The 19,578-nt window shown below is 45.1% G+C and overlaps 1 protein-coding gene across 2 annotated transcripts in view; it reads left to right on the forward strand.

Moving 5' to 3' along the window:
* The window catches only part of LOC115320180 (Kv channel-interacting protein 4), an 846,444-nt gene that overhangs the window by 809,071 nt on the left and 17,795 nt on the right, over positions 1-19,578 (forward strand). For both annotated transcript variants that reach the window (XM_042287346.1, XM_040502826.2), the window contains one exon: positions 8,730-8,942. In XM_042287346.1, the coding sequence (XP_042143280.1) occupies positions 8,730-8,942 (213 nt within the window). The remainder of the gene's footprint in view (positions 1-8,729; positions 8,943-19,578) is intronic.

Raw genomic sequence — 19,578 nt, forward strand, 5'->3', positions numbered from 1 at the left:
CATATTTCGAGGTAATAACTCTTCCTGAGATATTTACATTTGAGTTAATAAAAACTAGCTAGCCCGAAGTCCCACATCACCCACTTTAAATTCAAGCAGTCAAAATGGTGCTTAATAGCTTCATTTGCATATCACAGATTTCTTATTGATGAGTGACACATCTTGTGCAGGTATGTCAAATTGTGCTAAAGAGCTGAAAGTTTACACAACACACATACATCTGATGTTAAATCTCCCCTGCAAATCTCATTCCAATCACTTGAGTAGTTCAGGAGTTAAATCTTTCCTTTTGGCCTAAAGCTTCTGGCCTAATCGAACAGACTTATAACTTCAAATTCCATTGCATCCTCATGTACAGTCAGCGGAACCTCTCGCACAGCCTGTAATGTGCTTCGAGAGGTGGTTGACACTTTCAATAAATTAAGTTTGTGCCTATTGGCTTCAGTCTTTTCACCACATCTGCTGCTAATCGCAAAGTTGATAATGCAGCATGCATGTTTCGGGTGCCCAGTGATGGCACAAAAAATAAAGCAACCTCATATCGATATTACAATAGTATCACGATTCGCACAGAAGTGTTTGACTGACAAAATATTTTTTATGTGTCATCATAGGGCATTTGAAATGCCTCTGCTGCATTGTCAACATGATGAAGGCTTGGCAGTTAATGCCATATGCTGTTGAAAACTGTAAAAAGTCGATGAGCGCTAGAGGCTGTCGCTTCGTCGTTCTTATTTCTTTTGTTCGGAACTGTGCATTGCTCTTAGTGTTCACTGTCACGACTATTGCATATTTTCAGCATTAGATTTAACATCCTCGTTAATTTTTTGCACTTCAGGAATGTGCTAAAGTTTCTATGCGCCGTCAGTTATGCCTGTTGAATTTTCTTGGCCAGAAGTGTTGTGTAATGTCATAATTAGTTAAATATTAAAGAAGCTGTACAACGATTTCAACGTTGAAAGAATTGGCATCTTCTACTTTTTACATTGTTCACCTTGTCACAAAGGACAGAGAAGACACCTCCTTCCTTCAAAATGTGATTCCACCGCATAATCGCAAGGCAAAAATTAGAATATTCCCCGACCTGCAATCGTGAGTGGCGGCCATGAAAAACACACGGCGTGACGTCAGTGGGGGCTCATGTAGAAAGATAGCAAGTTGTGCGAATACCTGCTCGATAAAAGGTAACTTCTCAAAAAACCTTAGCGCTCCAACATAAATATAAATGCGTCTAAAACCTGTTATCATGGACAAAACTTTTATTATATGGAGTTTTAGTGACGCCATCTATCCTAGGTCCACAAAACCGTCAGCTCTATCTGCTACCGCGAACAGCCGCCAGAAGCCGAAGGGGCAGGGGGACAGAACCGAACAGGTATGGCCGGACACGGAAAAGGCTTTCCTCCTTTCACCATATTGTTCGCGCTGCGCCCGCCAGCACGTGGTCACACGGTCGCGAGCGGACGAGTTCTCGCTCTAGAGAGGGAGCTTTACCGGAACCCCACGCAACCCCCATTGACGTCACAGTGCATGTGACTCGGAAGATGGTGAAGGAGTTGAGAGGTGCCGAAAACCTCACTCTTTGTCCATTTTTAAAATAAAAACTAGGACATGCAGGCAAAAGCGTTTTTTTGTTTTTTACTTCAGAAAGGTTGAGACACCAACTCCCAAATTATTTAAGCAAAGCACTGAAACTGTTGCACAGCTCCTTTAAATTTCAAATTGAAATATATACATTAATTCAATTTAGGTTTTCTTTTTTTCATACTTGCATCTTTTTTTTTTGTTCCAATGCTTATCAAGGTTTATTTATTTTGTTTTTCTTTTATATTTACTTCCCCCCCCCCCCCCCCAGCCCTCGAGGCCACAACAGATCGCTAATCCGGCCCCTTAGCCAAAACGTTTGGAGACCCCTGACGTAGATGACCGAGTTAGCGACGATTTAGCTTGTGGCACCATCTCCTAATAGATGCAGTGAGCAGACAACCAGGTGGTCTGCTTTCGACCGAGTGCGTCCCCTGCTAACTGCGCCTATCAAGAGATGGCGCTACAAGCACATCTGTCGCTTACTCGGTTGTCTGCATCGTTGTCCAGCTGCCCTTGGCCATGGCGAGGATGTTAGGTTTCATTTTTCACAGGAAGGCAGAGCTATCCCTTGAAATTTCACAAGGGGAAATCCACCACTAAAATACACCTTTGGTGGAAATTTGAGATTGCAACATGCTGACATCAGTTTTTCTGACTGGTTTTAGAGCAAGTCTGGTGATTTATGCCACACAATATTAATGAGCTGTGCAGCATATTGCAAGCCAACTCCTTTAAACTTTTGTTATTGCAAAAATCTTGCAGTTCATTGGACCATCACCTAAAAAGTCCCCTGGATGGTCCCTTCCCCAAGGAGTTTTTGGAGCACTGCTCATAGCCTCATTTACCTTGCGATGTTAAAGCCCTTCAACCTAGGAAGTCCACACATCAAATAGAGTAGACTCCCGTTAAACGGGTACTCCGGCCATTTTTCGAGCTACCCAAAGAAATTGCATTTTTTTTATACCCGGACTTTAGTCTTTACGGTATTCTATTTATTGTCTCGAAATTCAAAACAGGTATTGAGAAAACCGCAAATGATTGATGCCGAAACCAACATTCAAATTTCCGTATGCTCTCCAGTGGTGCGACGTCACATATGGTACAAATTTTCAGGTCGCGCAGATAGTCTTTAACAGACTATGTCGAGGGTTTCTTTGTGCTTCTCAGTGAACAAGTTTCCAAGCATTCTGTTCCTAAAATCAAATGTCTTGTAATCAGTTGGGAATGTGGTTTACTGCCCACTTTGTACCATTTCTGTCGTCGCACTTCAGCGTTGCCAGTAGGGGGTCTTGGTGTGAGAAACACAATGAGAATCAAATTAAAAAATTTAATAGCTTCGCAATTTTTTTTTTCTTTTCACACAATACTTGGGGGACTGCTACAGCCGTGTCTATCGGCGTGTTGAGCCAATTTTGAGGCAAATAAGAGCCCATAATAATATTGCTGGAGTACCCCCTTAAGAACATGAAGGGATCTTAAAAATTTGTTTGGCTTATCAGGTGTTCAGCTGGTAAGACACTAAAAAGTTGCACAAGTTAAGAGCATAGTGTTCGGCAAATATTTTTTGTATCGCATCTGTGTGGAACCAACCACACATTCCCAATTTATTCAAGAAGTTGGGTTAAATGAGTAGGAGTCTACTGTAGGACAATGTAGATCCATCAAAATGCTTCTTAATGTAGCCGACAAAGTTTGAGACGTACCAAGGCAACAAAGATTTTTAAATTTGGTGGGTGATGGGCATAACGGTCAACAATGTCACAGACTACGGTTTTGGGTTTTACTTTTCCGGGCAAATCTCACAGATACTGCCACTGGCAGAATCCGGAGTGCTCCACAGGGCACGCTTGCATCTATGCACTGGATGCACGGCTGTGAACTCGGCACTCTGATACAGGTTAATCTTGATGTATAGACCTTTTCATTTTAGTAGTTGCCTCACCGGTGGACAGAGGGCGCTGACGCACTCGGCGCCATTAGGTTGCTTCAATTTGGTTGGTTTCGGTTTCAACGTGAACGCGGCTATGTTGCTCTTTTACGTTGTTTTTGCTTAATTTTGTGATACGATTACTTTCCTGGTAGCACACAACCAATGAAACAGTAGTATTAAGCCACTTTGATGTCTACGAGGTGTATTTTAGCTTAAATTGTGGACTTTTTTTTACCAACTCTTTTGATGTATCCGATTATGGTCGGTTGTGAAACGCCTGACTGATGTACAGGGAAGATTACCATCCTGTGTGGCCGTACCCGATGACACCAGTTTTCAGAAAAACAAACTAATGAATAGAGTAACATGTAAATGTAAAGGGAGGAAGCACATCGACAGCTGGATTAGCAATGTTCTGAATCGGCCAGAACAGATGAACTCGCGAGTTTACAACTCTCTGCTTGGTTTTCGTGGGCACCCTACCTTTTAGTGAACTTCGCAGAATAAAAACTTATCGTGTAATGACGCAAATAATTGATATAAACAAATAATATCGTCTCGGCCTCTTTTTTTTAAATTTAGTACTCGAGCATGTTTTGACAGGCTGAGTAGGAAATTTCTTAAATTATCAAGCCTGCTAAAGTACTCATAAGCAGCATTTCGCGATATTTGCCCTAGGAAATACATTTTTTTATATAAACATTTGCTTACTGAGGATAGGATAAAAGTGACAGGCCCGTCAAATTAAATCTGGCATTTGTTTTCCGTAAAATTGGCCAAATAAAATTAAAGGGCGCAGGAGGAGAAATATCTCCGAAAGTTTGGCTGAGTTCTAGTGTTAGGCACCACTTCGCAGACCTGTGTGAAAAAATATTTATTTCTTTGAACAAATTCGCTTTACAAATTTCGGCGTAGCCAGTCAAAAAAGGTAAGCCTCTGTTTGCCATGGACAATCCTGGACTCATATAGCTGTTATGCAAACAGCTCTTCTTTCTTTTTTTTTTTTTGGGGGGGGGGGGGGGCGTTAATTATTGCGGATTTTAGATACTGGCAAGAGATAAAACAACGCAAGCAAAAAAGAAAAAAGCGTCGTCATTATTGCGCATGCGCCGAACCCAAACCGTGTTTTGGATTTGCAAATAGAAACGGCGTTATTTCTTTGTGCACGCTATTCTAAAACTCGCTACTCTTAAGTGTGTGTGGCAGTTTCTTACGCGGGAGGTCCCAACCTTTGTGTTAAAATAAATTAAGTGCATTGAACTGGTTATTTAAATGTGATCAATAAATCATTTAAATGACTGTCGAAATGGGAGCGCGCATGGTATAAAATTTCCTATGCTTCATAAGTAAACCAACCAACCGAATGTCTACGTTGCAAAAAAAAAAAAGAGAGATTGAGAGCCTCATACACATGTAGGTGTGATATTGTGTACAAACAAGTCGCTTGATGTTGGCGTACCTTTACTTTTAGCCTCAGATAAAATACAAGTTACATTCTCGTTGTCTATCTCCTCCGCGAGTTTCCTCATATAATCAAAAGAAACTGTTTTCGATATATTATGAATACAAAGAACGATACTTCCACGAAATACAGATAGTCTCCGTGCGCTGACTATTCTTGACGCCTTGCAATCCTAAATACGCGATATAAATATACGCGCTTCTTAGTGAGAATGTTCCGCCACTATTAGTAAACAAACCTCGGGAGTCGTCGAGTAGACGTATCGGACTACAGTTTCCGAAGTAAGGCGAGCAAGCGCGGTGAAATGCGACGAAAAACACGAATGCAACGCATCCGCCAAGGCGCGGAGGGGAGAGCGGAGCAGCAAGTTGAAGCAACCTAATGGCTGCCGCGTCACGTGATTCCAAGATGGCAGCGCCCATGCGGAGGAGGATGAAAAGGTCTATAGTGTGTTCGCCCTGTCCGGACAATGCTTTATTTTCAAATTTGTGCCGTGTTTCTCAAGGACATAGATGCCACGCAGACCCTACTGTGACTTAGATGACTATTATGCTGCGTCCATTCACATGTGTCTGTTTGTACCAAACGGGTGCCCCATGTCTTTGACAATGCGGAGCAAGTGTTGCCTACCACAGCCCGGGTTTCAGCTTTGGATCATGTCTAAAGCAAGATTGCACAAAGAATATTCAAAGGTTCGGGAAGCAAATGATGCAGAGCTGTTTATACATACTTCTCAATGTGAAATGATTTGTTATCCCAAAAAATTTGGAATTAAGAGGAGCTTTAAAGAATATTGTTTTATCTTGTTTTTGCAAGAGTTCCTGCATGACACTGCCTTTAGGGATTCATGGGTGATATTTAGGAAAAAGGAGAGAAATTACATCAGCTGGAATAGAGCACTGCACAGGCCTATACCTGAAAGCTTGCGAGTTGGGCTGGGAAGTACATTTTTCCTGGAAATGGAACAGGCTCGTTTTGCACGAAACATTTTTTCTTGGGCCTGGACCGGGCTTGGACGAGAGTGCTGTATGGACTTGCACCGTGTTAGATGTTGAGGATAAAATGGGAACTGATTGGCCCTACGTATTTAAGAGCACAAATGTAATACCAGGAAAACCTTTCGTAAGTGTAGACCGCATATAACGTATGTCGCGGGAGTCGCGAAAATCGGCACTATAAGCGGTACTGCGCTATAACCAAAACATCAATTTTTCAGGCCAAAATACATGCCATGAGGCAACTTACCTTTGTAAAAGAATTTATTTTATGTTAGATGAAAAATAAAGCTTAATTTGAGGAAATTCTTTATTTCACCAGACTAGTACACTTCTCTCTCAAGTGTATCACACATTTTGAAAAAAATGAGCGACTTTTGCCTGCGCAGCCTCTTAACGGCGTCGCGGGTTGCGGTGGACGTTGCGAGCGTTCAGGATTGCTAACCCTAATCACTTTTCTCCGGTGATGAAAACGCGTGAAAATTCGCATCCTTTATACGGTACGCGCCAGTAATACCTTCAACTTGAGCACAGGCATGAAATGCTCAAAATAAGAAATCCGGGCGATGTTCAAAAACACAAATGCTTAGAAAGCACCACTAGTCGAAGTAAACAAACACGACATGGGCATTTCTGCTGTCTTGAGAGTGCCGCCACGACATCGCCGCACGAGTAGGTGGATCTTCCCTTCTAGTATGTGCTGGGTTATCATAGCGACACACAACGAAAATTCACAGTCAAGGATAGCGCTTTTAGGCGGAACGATGAGCTTTCACCACGCCGTCTACGCTGACGATCACAACCGACGCTATGTTTGCGGATAGAAGAAGCCGGCGTGAGACCGGCATGCAACGCGCGCAAACACGTCTCCTCGACCTGCGATTGGTCTGTCGTTGCGGTTGTTTCCAACACAGCGGAGGGACGCACGCACGTGAACGACACATGCGTGCGTCCCTCCGTCGCTATGGCAACTGAAGCCTCTCTCTTCGCTTCTCCTTGCTTCTTCGAGCAACCTCCTTGCCCTGCGAGTGCCGCTTGCGGCTAGCGCCGTTATCTACAGGGTGAAACAAGGAGACGCCAGGCTCTTTAAATCGACTGGAAAATTCAGTTTCTTAACCTATTGCGCTACGACTTTGTGCAGCGTTGCCCACAGATGGTGCATTTTTTTTTGTAAAATTTGCGAAGAGCGAACTTACTTGACGAAAGAGTAAAGAAAGAAAAAGGCTTAGCTCCTATGGAAACGCAGCGACGCCACCGGTCTGCAAACAACACGGTGGACAAGTGGTCTATGGGGGCTCCAAAATGTGTGCGAGAAAAGAGAGCCTGAGGGGAAGGCTGTGGGGCAGCAGGTGATAAAACTAGGGCAATTTGCTCAAATATGTAGCTGTCTTTCTTATTGTGTAAACAGTGTAAAAAAAAAAAAAACCCATGGACTGAGCAAGCTGTGCTCAATTACAGTTTGAAAACATTGAACAAAGAACAAGCTAATATATCCTGGAGCACATAAATGATGTTAATGATTGTGAACCATCCTCCTTTTGTCTCCAGGTCATGCTTTTAGTTTCTTTGTTTCCTTATTGGTTTGGTAATTTTCACCTAGTGACCCTATTAGGCTGTTGGTCGTCCTTCCTCAAACTTGACTTTTCCTTACGATTAAAACAACTTTGATTCCTCCCTCTACCTCAGTTAATGTTTTTCTGTATTGCTCATTTGTTTGTCCGGGTATTAATTGCTTTTGAAGTGACCAGTCCACCTTGGCCTCTAAACTTTCGATGTGAGAAACGGTACAGTTAGCAATCGTTCTATGAAGAATGAGTCTTTTACAAATGGGCTGTACTTCTTAGGAATTCTGTTTTATGGGTCCTGTGGTGCAACACCAAGTTAGAGTTTTAGAAAAACCGAACAGGCGGAGCTCCGTCTCGTTTTTATAAGAAACATGTTGGGGTTGGGCCATTCTTGGACTTGCGTTTTAAAAAACTCGTTGGGCTGGGTCCGGGCTTCGGCTCATGCTTAGAAAGCCTGTCTCTGCCAGGTGGGGTCAGGTTTATAAATTCCAGCCCATACAGTGCTCTAAGCTCGAGTACCCTTGGCCAGTCAGCTGCACTTGTCATGTGTGGTGCTCGCAGGAATATTGTCCCAGAATTGGTAATACACCAAAAAAGAAATTTTTACAATGCCACTGAGTGGAAAGGCTATGCACATGCCTGCATGGTTGCAAGCCCTCACTTGACAAAGTAGCCTGCAGCACAGAGCACCTATGTTACCTGCTCCTCCACTAGCAAACTTAGAATGGGCCCATCTAGGGGTCACACGGTGGGAACGTGGCATCAGTATACATCAGGATAGTGTCGACTTTATGGCCACAAGTGGACTGCGTCAACTGTCCACAGGTGTGCACAGTGCAACACAATTATCTGAAACACGCTTTTTTGTTACACTGCTTAAAGGCCCTGCCAGTGTAGTCGAATTTGGCACTTGTGTGCAGCACTGACCTGGGTGGTAAGCCTTGGTGTTCGACACCAAAGTTTACCACTCAGTGGCTTTACTGCTGTGCTGCAGAACGAGTAACTTGTGAGAAAGTACCGATATTGTGTTTGAGCTGCAGTGTATAGTGTATAAGAATTTGTAGTTGGGCAAACTGGTGCATCTTAGATTCGAAAAGCGGCTGAGTCGGATGCCCATATAATGAGTGCTGTACAGACCTGAAGCGAGTGCAGTAATGAAATTTGTACCCTGTTTCTGGTGATACTTGCAGGACTTTGTAATTGGGCTGTCTGTGCTTTCTCGGGGTTCCCTCCAAGAGAAACTACGGTGGACGTTCAACCTCTATGACATCAACGGAGACGGGTACATCACCAAAGATGAGCTTGCTCGGATTGTAAAGGCTGTCTACGACCTCATGGGAAAGGCTGTGGAACCCATGGTGGAAGAAAATACGACGAGGGAACATGTGGAAAGGGTGTTTCAGGTAACGAAACCTGGATGCTTAACTCTCTTGACACTTGAGCTCATAGTTTCTACTGTTTCGAGGCTGCTCATAAGAAAGCTCTGAGTGCTTTTGCAGACTTCACAAAAGGAATTGGAATCCAATTTCACCCATTCCAAATGGTTACCTATTTCATGATGGTCCTTTTTGTGAGCTGGCACAATGCTGTGTAAAATTTGTTTGTCTGTATTATTTAAATATTTTTTTCTCTTGCTTCGTTTTTCTGTAGCAAAGCAGGTCTCTGGGTGTAAGCCTCAGCAGCATTGATTGGAGTTTGTAGAACTGCACTCATGAAAGCACTTGTAAGAGATACAAGCAGCGAGATAAATAACACGTTTTGGTTGTTTTCCGCTGCTGGGTCGGATGCCCTAATGGTATTCTGTGATGCTAGGTTTGTGTTCATAAACAGAGGAAAATGTATTTGTAACAGCGCCACCCTCATCGTGATTTGCATTTGCTCAGTCGAGAGGAAAATGTGAAAAGGGAATTATAAAATGTGAAAGACTTTTACAATTCTCTGTAATGCCATATTAGAGCACAGCTCTTGAGGAGGAGGGGAGGGGTGGTATGCCCCTCCATACCCTCCCCTCCTCCTCTCCTGTTCCCCTCCCATTTAGCGGAAAATTTTTTCAGCTAAATTTAGTTGGAAATTTTTCCGCTAAATTTTGCAGGGAACCTTTTCCGCTTAATTTAGCGGGAAAATTTTCCCATAATGCAACGCGCGTTTACGCCCGGTTGCATTATTCTCATAGTGCAACGCACACAATTACGCTGACGGCGACACCGCTCAGGCCGCAAACGGGCGCCTAATAGCTGCACTCTAAAATGGTGATATCCATATAATTGTGTTGTGTGTTTGTTTAGACAGTAGGAAGTCAGTCAGCTCCAATGGGCATCTGGTGTCTCAGCTGTAGATGAGCAGTTTAGCCTGTGCAGTACCACTGTCAGCCTGGGGTCTTAAACGTGCATCACGTGGTAGTGATGCACGACTGCGTGCTAGTACGATGCTCATCCAGATCGAAACGGGCAGGGGCGGGGATGAGTGCAGCGTGAGCTTGCACTCCACATGCTCCGAGCTGCGGTGCATTAATGCACTTGGCCACTGATCCACCTCCATGTAGGATTTTTAAGTAGAATACATGCACCAACAAGTTGTGCCTTCATAGGAAGAAGTTCTGAAATAAAGCAGCACATTCAATCAATGGAAACTGAGAGCTCTTTGTAACAAGCATTGGGAATCCAGCAGTAGATGCACAATTCATTCTGCGGCACAACTAAATACCTGACACGGAGTTTGAGCAATGTCCATTTGTTCCTAAGGTTGGGTTGTCTATTTGTAAATGTAGGTGGTGTTGATGGGAGCTGAAGACACTGCTAAGTGACTCAGTGAAGTTATAGTTTAGTTTTGCAATTGGTCACTCATGGGGAAGAATTTGTTTCCAAATTGTCCCAAGTGCCCTTCGGTGTGTAGCTTGTGAGGGACAACTGGCACATGGGCATGTGCATGCTAGCATAATTGTCGCACAGATCGGGCTCATGAGCCTATAGGCTAGTATAGCAGACAAAGTTTTGCTAGTCCACAGTTTTTTTTTATTGTTTTCCAACTAGGGAACCAGGTCGTAACAATCATTGAGCATCCTAATAATGCCTTTGTGACTTTCAAAACAAGATGTGTCAGTTTGTGTCATTCACTTAAGGAAGCTGAAGAGGTTCTTGAAAAACATGAGTTAGAGGTGAATTCTAGAGCATTTTTATTCCGTGAAGCTGAATATCATGTTGGTTTTCCCCGAAGATGTAACTAAATGCGAAAAAACACGAAAAACCTTTGATATATATTGCTAGTATCCAGAGGCGCGCTCAGCTATATACCGCGACAACGCGTATGGGAGCACTTGGGTGGGTCCAACCGCCGACCGAGGCCCGCTCCCCCGGATCGGGTTTCAAACACGGAGACGGCTGTTGCTGGGGGCCTCCGCAGACTCTCTCAACCAATGACGTAGCGTGCATTGCGCTGCGCCGTTCTGTTACGGTTTAAATAAATGCATTACTCTGAGTATGTAAAACTGGTGACGAGGAAGTTTTTCGAAGAACGAACGACTCTGCTCATCACGGACGGATTCCGGAGTTTATCCCTGGCGGAAACTGGAGTTCGTGGTTGGAACGCCTCGAATTCTACTTCGAGGCTAAGAACGTCACAAGCTCCGCAAAGAAGCGAGCCGTCCTCCTGGCGTCCTGTGGTGAATCAACTTATGACACCGTACGAGCCCTGCTCGTGCCCAAGAAACCTTCGGAGGTCAAGTTTGAGGACATCATCAAGAGCCTCAACGAACACTATGACCCCAAGCCGGCGGAACTACTCAGTCGGTTCATATTCCACCGACGGAACCAAACACCGACAGACTCCATCTCAGAGTATGTGGCCGCACTGCGAAAGATTGCTGCTGACTGTAACTTCGGCCCAGTGACGTCCCACCGACCACACCCACTCCGGCAACGGCCACGGCGGCCACGCCCGAGTCAGATGCCAGTTCATCACAAGAAAGCTGACAGGTTCCGCAAGCCCCAGCGAGAAAATTCTCCACGGTGCTACCACTCCAGGTGATGCTGAGGGACCGATTTATTTGTGGCGTCAAGGATTCCCACCTTCAACGTTTGCTAGTGGAACGAAACATCACATTCGACCGCGCCTACGCTCTTGCATTGGTAACAGAGTCTGCCGCCAGCCAGCAACTCCAGATGTGGAAACCAGAAGGGAAGGAGCACAGTTCTACTGCAACCACAAGTAAGGGGGTGAAACCATCAAAGAAACCATGTTTCCGTTGCACGGGCGTGCATTCACCTGATGAATGTAAGCACGCGAAAGCCACGTGCAAATTTTGCCACAAGAAGGGACACCTCGAAGAAACGTGTTTCAAGCGCAAAGTTCAACGCAAGGCGCAAGAACGCTTGCCAAGTCACACTCATCAGTTGACAGCTACGCAAGATGAGACGGATGGAGATCTCTTCGCTGTGAACAGCGTCACTCAAGGGGACACGTCGCGAATCATCGTTAAGCTCCTGGTGGACGGACGACCTTTGAAGATGGAAGTGGACTCCGGTGCATCGCATTCTATCATCAGCTCTGAGACTGTTTCTCGCGTTTGGCAAGATCAACTGCCTCGGCTCAAACGCTGTGATCTCTTTGCACGTATGGGCTGGGGACAAGATGCAGCTCGCTGGAAAACTCCCTGTTACCGTGCAATTCTAAGGGAAAGAAGCTCGTCTCAACCTACGTGGTTACTGGAGCCGGAGCAAGCCTCCTGGGGCGAGACTGGTTTTCTGCTTTCGACATCAAGGTGTCCGGAGTGCGTGTTGTGTGTGTCGCCGATAACGCTCAACAATATTATCGCAAAGCATGATAAGGTGTTCAAAGGAACCCTCGATGGACACATCGGCATTCCACTGCACATTGACCTCAACCTAAAGGCAACACCAAAATTCTGGAAGTGTCGACCAGTTCCCCTCGCTCTACGGACAGCGGTTCACGAGGAGCTGGACAAACTTTTGGAGCCAGTGAAGTCGTCGTCCTGGGCAACTCCTTCGGTCATCGTTCGGAAGAACGGCAGCCTGCGTTTATGCGAAGGCTACCAATGCACGGTAAATTCTGCACTCAAGTCCAACGCATATCCGTTGCCCACGGCATCAGAATTGTTGTCAATCGTCGGAGGAGGCAAGATCTTCTCCAAGATAGATTTTCAACAAGCCTATCAACGACTACACGATGACGACGCCATGGCAGAATTACTGACCGTGACCACCATGAAGGGACTCTACCGCATAAAGCGAATCCGTTTCGGTGGCATCGCTGCTCTTTCAGCAGTTCATGGATACCTTGCTAACCGGACTCGAAGGTACCGGCGGGTACCTCGATGACATCATGGTCACAGGGACAACCAAAGAAGAGCACCTGCAATGATTGGACGCCGTTCTGCAAAGGCTCAACGAGGCAGGACTGCGCATATGCAAAGAGAAATGCAAGTTCGGTATTTCGTCCATGGAGTTTCTTGGCTACCACGTGGATGCCAAGGGTGTGAGCCCAACCAAGGAGAAGCTAAAGGCAATCACCGAAGCACCCGAACCCACCAACAAAAAGGAGCTACAGGCTTTCCTGGGTATCTTGAGCTTCTACAGTTGCCGTTGCCGAAAAGCTGCATCGACTCCTCGACAAAGACGCCCAGTGGCGCTGGGCCAGCGAAGAACGCAAGGCCTTTCAGAAACTGAAGGAGATCCTAACCTCAGCACCAATTTTGGCTCACTTCAGGGAAGAGCAACAACTTATCCTGTCTTGCGACGCGTCGCCATACGGCGTTGGAGCGGTTCTGTCTCAGCTCAGCGATGACGGTTTCAAGGCACCAATCACCTACGCTTCGCTAACGTTGGGCAAAAGCGAACGCAACTATGCTCAACTCGACAAGGAAGGACTGGCAGTTGTATTTGGCATGAAACATTTTCACCAGTACGTCGCCGGTCAGCATGTGACTGTCTACACGGACCACAAACCGATTTTGGGGATAATGAGCCAAGGACGCCAGATTCCACTCATGCTCTCACCGCGCATGACGCGATGGTGCCTCATGCTAGGTTGCTACGACTACGACTTCCGGTACCGGAAAGGCAAGAATCACCAGAACGCAGACGCGCTCAGCCGGCTGCCTCTGCCAGACACAAAGGACGAACCGGCGCCACCAGGTGATGTACTCTTGCTTGAAGCCATGGAGAGTCCGCCCCTCACTGCTCAGCAGATAGCAAGTCTCACTCGAGATGACCCGGTGTTGTCGCAAGCGTACAAGGGACTGCAAGATGGCACAACCTCCAAGTGGACAGGAGACAAGTTCACGCCGTACAAGCGTCGGGAACTTGAGTTGGCAACACAAAATGGCTGCGTAACTTGGGGAGCTCGTGTTATCATACCACAAGCAGCGCGCCAGCAAGCCCTGAAGATGCTGCACGCAAATCATCCAGGCATTGTGCCGATGAAAAGCACTGCCCGAAGTCTTTTTTGGTGGCCAAGGCTAAATGCCAACATTGAGGACACCGCAGCTGTGTGCGAGACCTGCCAGCAACATCATCGGGCAAAAACAACAGCACCAACACCGGACTGGTCACCTGCCACCCGACACTGGGAGACAATCCACATCGATTTCGCAGGACCAATTAATGGGGTATCGTATTTGATCATCGTCGATGCGTGCTCCAAGTGGTTAAAAGTGGTGCTGATGTGTGCCTCGACGTTTATTGACGGTCTGCGCACTGTCAATACGTTTCTCTGACAACGCACCAATTCTCGAATCAAGCGAAATGAAAACGAGTTTTTGACAAAAAACGGCATCAAGCACCACACTAGTGCACCATACCATCTGGCAACTAACGGGCAAGCAGAACGGATGGTAGGCGAAACGAACAAAGCCCTCTTGAAGCTTACGGAAGGAACAATTCAGTGCAGAATCGTCAGGTTCTTGTTCCGACAGCACACGACGGTCTCGCCTTCTACGGGAAAAACACCCGACGAAGCAATGTTCGGCCGACGAATAGCCACACCCCTCGATCTCATGAAGCTAGGGTCTACGAACGAAGACCGAAAAGTTCTCAGCGTTGGTTCAACGGCAGATTATTCTATTGGACAACCAGTCTACGTGAGGAATTTCAGCGGAAGTCCGACCTGGCTGCCAGCGGTAATCGTGAAGCCGATGGGAATTCAATCATTCCAGACAAGGTCGAATGACGGAAGACTTCAGCGTCGACACGTGGACCATATTCGCCGTCGACAAGAAAACAGAGGAGATCCGGACATGGAAGAGGAAATATCTCCCTTCATGAGCTACCCGAACGCCGAGATTGCCAAAGAATCCCCAGCTTTAAGACAACCGGAACCACGTGGAGAAGAGATCACCACGGACAACAACACCGCGGACGGTCCAACAACCTCCGATTCAAAAACTAGATTTGGTCGCAGGATCAAGCAAGCAGCACATTTGCAAGACTACGTCTTGAGTTATAACCCAGAAGGGCGAAACCGATATATAATGCTAATATCCGGCGGCGTGCTCAGCTATATACCGCGACTACGCGTATGGGAACACTTGGGCGGGGTCCAAACGCCGACTGAGGCCCGCTTGCACGGATTGGGTTTCGAAGACTGCTGTTGCCGGGGGCCTCCGCAGACTCTCTCACCTAACGACGCAGCGTGCATTGCGCTGTGCCGTTCTGTTACGGTTTAAATAAACGCATTACCCTGAGTATGTAAAAACCTTTGACCAGTTGTTACGTCACAAAAGGATCTTTCGGCCGCCAAGCGCATGTCGCTCGTGTGGGCAGCGCATACAATTGCAAGCTTGCCAGGTATATTCCCCTGCACTGACAGCAATCGTGATGCCTTTTTTTACCTTTTTGAAAATAGTAAAGAGTGCACGTGCATAGTTTTGATAGGTGCTGAAGATGCGCGAGAGCGGAGATTGCAAAAACTCCTTCTCCTTTTATGACGTAACGCTTCGGGAAGGAGGGGCTTCAGCGGTACTTTGAAAATAATTTTCTGCAGCCTCCGTGCACCAAATTGAGAAATGATCTTGATATTCGGTGATCGTGGAGGTAAATGAAGATGATTTAAGTGTTTTTATTCAAATATAAAATCGCTTCAGCTTCCCTTTAATCCTTTCAGCTTTATGAGAATAAATAATACAGTGCAAAAAGAACACAGGAGCAACTGGAAGACAGACTCAAACACAGCACTCCTTCTGCTGTTTTATTTACGCTCGTCATGCACCGACTTGCCCAACTACACAACTTGCTTTCAGCATTAATTGTGCCTAGTATTTCCAAAGAATGGTTCATGTTATGGTTTCGTGGTTTCTTTTAATGCGAAAGCATTAACTGTCTCATGGAGTGAAGCCGACGGCGTCTGTAACCGCGAACAACGCGAGGTGCCGGCGGCGTTTGTAACTGCGAAAAAATGCAAAAGAAATTCCCAGGAGCCGGCAGCATCTGTAACCGCTATAACTGTGAGAAGCGTAAAAGGGAGTCCCAGCAAACGGCTCCTAGACAATCGTTGGCTAGGAGGACGCGCATAGTTCCAAGGCACGCCACCCTACAGAGGAGCCCTCTTTCTGGCAATTCGGCCCACACGCCAGGAAGGAGCATGCTCGGCCGCCGCTCTCGTGTTGGGCGTTGCTGGAGGAGGAGGAGGGGGGGCGGCTGTTTCTGCTTCTCTTGGTGCTGAGAAGCATGGCGCCACCTGAGGCATCTGTGTCATTGGCGGCCGCAACCTCGGCAGTAGCGAAATGCGACCGTCCACGCCAGTACACCGCAGACGAACTAAGGGAGCGGAAGAATGACATTCATGCTCTCGCACTCACAATTCATAAGAAGTGTTTAGGTGGCCTCAGAATTTTTCAGAGCGCAGCTCTTAAGCACTCGTTTCTGAGTTTCGCAGTGTCGCCGTTGCCGTTGGTGTAATTGCCCCGCTTAGCGGGAAATTAAATTGGTGTTGAGGTTACGTGACGTCAATGGATTCGGTATTATTATGTATTACAATAAGCTCACTCCTCGCCCATTCCTTATTTATTAATAAAAATGCGCCGCGGCCACGTACATGGCGATCTTTCTGGTAAGCAGAAAATTCTTCCGGGAATACTCTTGTTTTTTTAAGTATAGTGTCATTGAGCCACGACTCCGTGCCCTTGACTATGTGGGGCTTTATCGTCTCCACTAAGCAAAAAAAAGTTGTCTATTTTATTTTTAAGATTGTGGCAATTCAGTGACAATACAGAAGGAGGACTATCGAGGAATGCTGAACTATTACCGTCGCTGGGAAAACATGTACATGATTCTTGTGGTCTTACATGGTGATAATCATCCACAAGGGCAGCCTTCTTTTGATCAACATCCCAGATAAACGCTTTGTCATTCACAACTAGCATGTCATGAGAAAGATATATATACTTTATTCTTGTTTTCCCTCACTTCTTGGAAAGATTTTCTTAGCCTGCATCTTTTTTTCGTGCTACAAGTGTTTATCTTTGCACAAATGAAAGGAAGAAGAAAGCATGCCACGTTCCTTAGAAATACTGCTATTCCGTTGCGTTATCCGAAAGGAAAAAAACTCCTTATTTCCTATTCTGCAGCCGCATGTGGCAGTCATGGGAACCACAGTGCCATGTAATAGTTTCGTGATGCTATCCACCCGAACTCGACAAAACCATTTCCTCTCCGCTGCTACCCTCCCCGTCATCCCTGTGGCAAACTGTCTTTTGTCTCGATTGCTCACCGTAACCTTCAGTGATGCTAAGCGAGTGCAGTGCTCTATTGTAGCCGAACCGGACCTTGAAAATTCGACAGTCGCAAAGAGAGCACTGGGGGCACTGGGGGCCCTGAAGACGGAATGCAACAGGAAACCACGTGGCACCCCCGTTATGTCGCTGCACACATTACTTAAAAGACAATGTAAGAGTTAAGGGGTACCCAAAACTTGAACCTGTTAATTTTTTTTTTCATAAAACCTAGTTTATGCAAGAAAAAAAATTTTTTTTTTCTTTATTTTATAGGTGACAGATTACTTCCCGCAATTAATTGGCCAAAGTTCGAAAATGGTGGTACTTACCTTTTCATTTTGTTTTCGCACGCATAACTTCTGGTAGCTTTGGCTTTTAGTAACCACCCTGGTTTCATATGGCAAAGTGTTGGCTTCCAGGCTCAAATATCGATAGAGATGCCCACAATTTTTTTTTTTGTAGCGTCTGTTCTTGGACACTGATTTAAGAGATGCTGCTTTGGAAAGAAGTCTCACAAATGAGTGAATGATTGTGGCGCTCCACGTGACCGCCAAAGTTTTCCAGTTCTCTTTACTAACACTTGCAGCTTCATACCGAGACATGACAAACTTCACAGCATTTTTCAGGACAGTTTTTCAGACATACCGTAAAATACCGCGGTAGCACCCACTTTGTTCAAGCTATCACCATTAACATTTCCCGAAGTGGGAATTCTGCAAATTATGTGTTACGCACCCGATTTGCCCGGACAAGTGCCCATGTCTAGATTGACCCAGTTTTCAGTGAATGTGGGGTAGGTGCTAACCCCGGTATTTTACAGTAGTCATTCTTGCAAAAGCTAAGTTGAAACCTGATATTGATGATACCTTTCCCGAGACATTTAAACTATAACATATTTTGTCATCACCAGTTTGGCCGAGGGAGCAGTGGTGTGCTTCATTGCAATAAAAAAAAAATCACATCTCTTCTTTTGATATTCCTTTAGCTAGTCATAACCTTGAATTTTCTTGCATTTATTTTTTTATATCATCAAAAGTATGGCCATCCTAGGCATGTGTTGTTTTTTTTTATTTCCTACTAATCTATGCTCTGTCATGGTTGATTAAAAGGTTGTTTTTCAAAAGTCGAAACATTATTATTTGACAATTTTAATTGTCTTCTCATTGACTGGTTGAATCTTTCATCTGGAAGCTCCACCATGCCTACACAATTTCTAGAGATGTGTCTTACTTTGGAACTTCACAGAGTTAATTGATAAACCAGTCCATTCAGGTAATACCCTCAACTCAACACTAATTATGTCACCAGACCTTGTCAAACCTATTCAGTGCTGTGATGGGCCAAGCAATCAAGGCCAATGTATGTTGACCTTTTTCTCCTCGTTCTCATGAAGCATCCTATTGTTACAATAATTGAATAGTAAGGGGCTAGGCATCTACTCTGGCTGGATTTAATTCGAACTGGCCTCCGCAGGCTCGTGAACACTTTCGCTGCCATGGCACCTGCAACAGCCCGTCTTCCTCTTCCTCATAGCATTATTTCTAAGACAGTGCATGATTATAATAAGGCTGATTATAGGTAGATCAGTAAACATGAGGGTGCATTTTTTTTACTATTGTCAATTTTTATCTTGATTGGTAGAGGAGATCTGGGTGTTATTTAAAACTAAATTGAACAGGCAGAAATCTTTGTCCTTACAGATTGTGTATGCACTCGTTCGGTAATCCTTGGCTTACTAAAACTCCACTCTCTTTATGTAGGATGACAAAAATGGACTCTTTGCAAAGGCTAGATGGGTTGACATCTCCCAGGCTTTGCATGCTTATAATTCTGCCTTTAAAGTCTACACCAAAAATCTTCAACTGTCTAAAAATATTTTTTTTTCATGACTTACTGTCTATTTTGAGGAGTAACTCAAGCAAGTTCTGGAACTTGGTATCACCATAAAGTAATAGCTTTGCCATTCATATAAGCCACAATAATTGTGACCCCATTCCCAAGTTGACTACCCTGAAGGTTTTAACAAATATTTTTATTGCATTTGTACTAAAAAGTGCTTAAAGTTTCTTTTTTTTTTTTCATTTTACTTACAAAATTGTTTTGGGGTGTTCAGTGTCTCTAGGAGTGATTCCGAAATACGCTTCTATTCCTTATCGGCGTAACAAAATATCAGAATTGCTCCTAACTTAAAATGTCTCTATGGCATAAATATTGTACTAAAAAGACTTTTTATGTTTGTTTGGTATTTGGTGTCTTTTAGGGGTTCGTTTGGGGCTCTACTTTTTTTAATATTTATGAATGACCGTCCCACCACC

The sequence above is a fragment of the Ixodes scapularis genome, unplaced genomic scaffold (assembly GCF_016920785.2).
Source record: "Ixodes scapularis isolate PalLabHiFi unplaced genomic scaffold, ASM1692078v2 PGA_scaffold9__187_contigs__length_104089568, whole genome shotgun sequence".
NCBI classification, from domain to species: Eukaryota; Metazoa; Arthropoda; class Arachnida; order Ixodida; family Ixodidae; genus Ixodes; species Ixodes scapularis.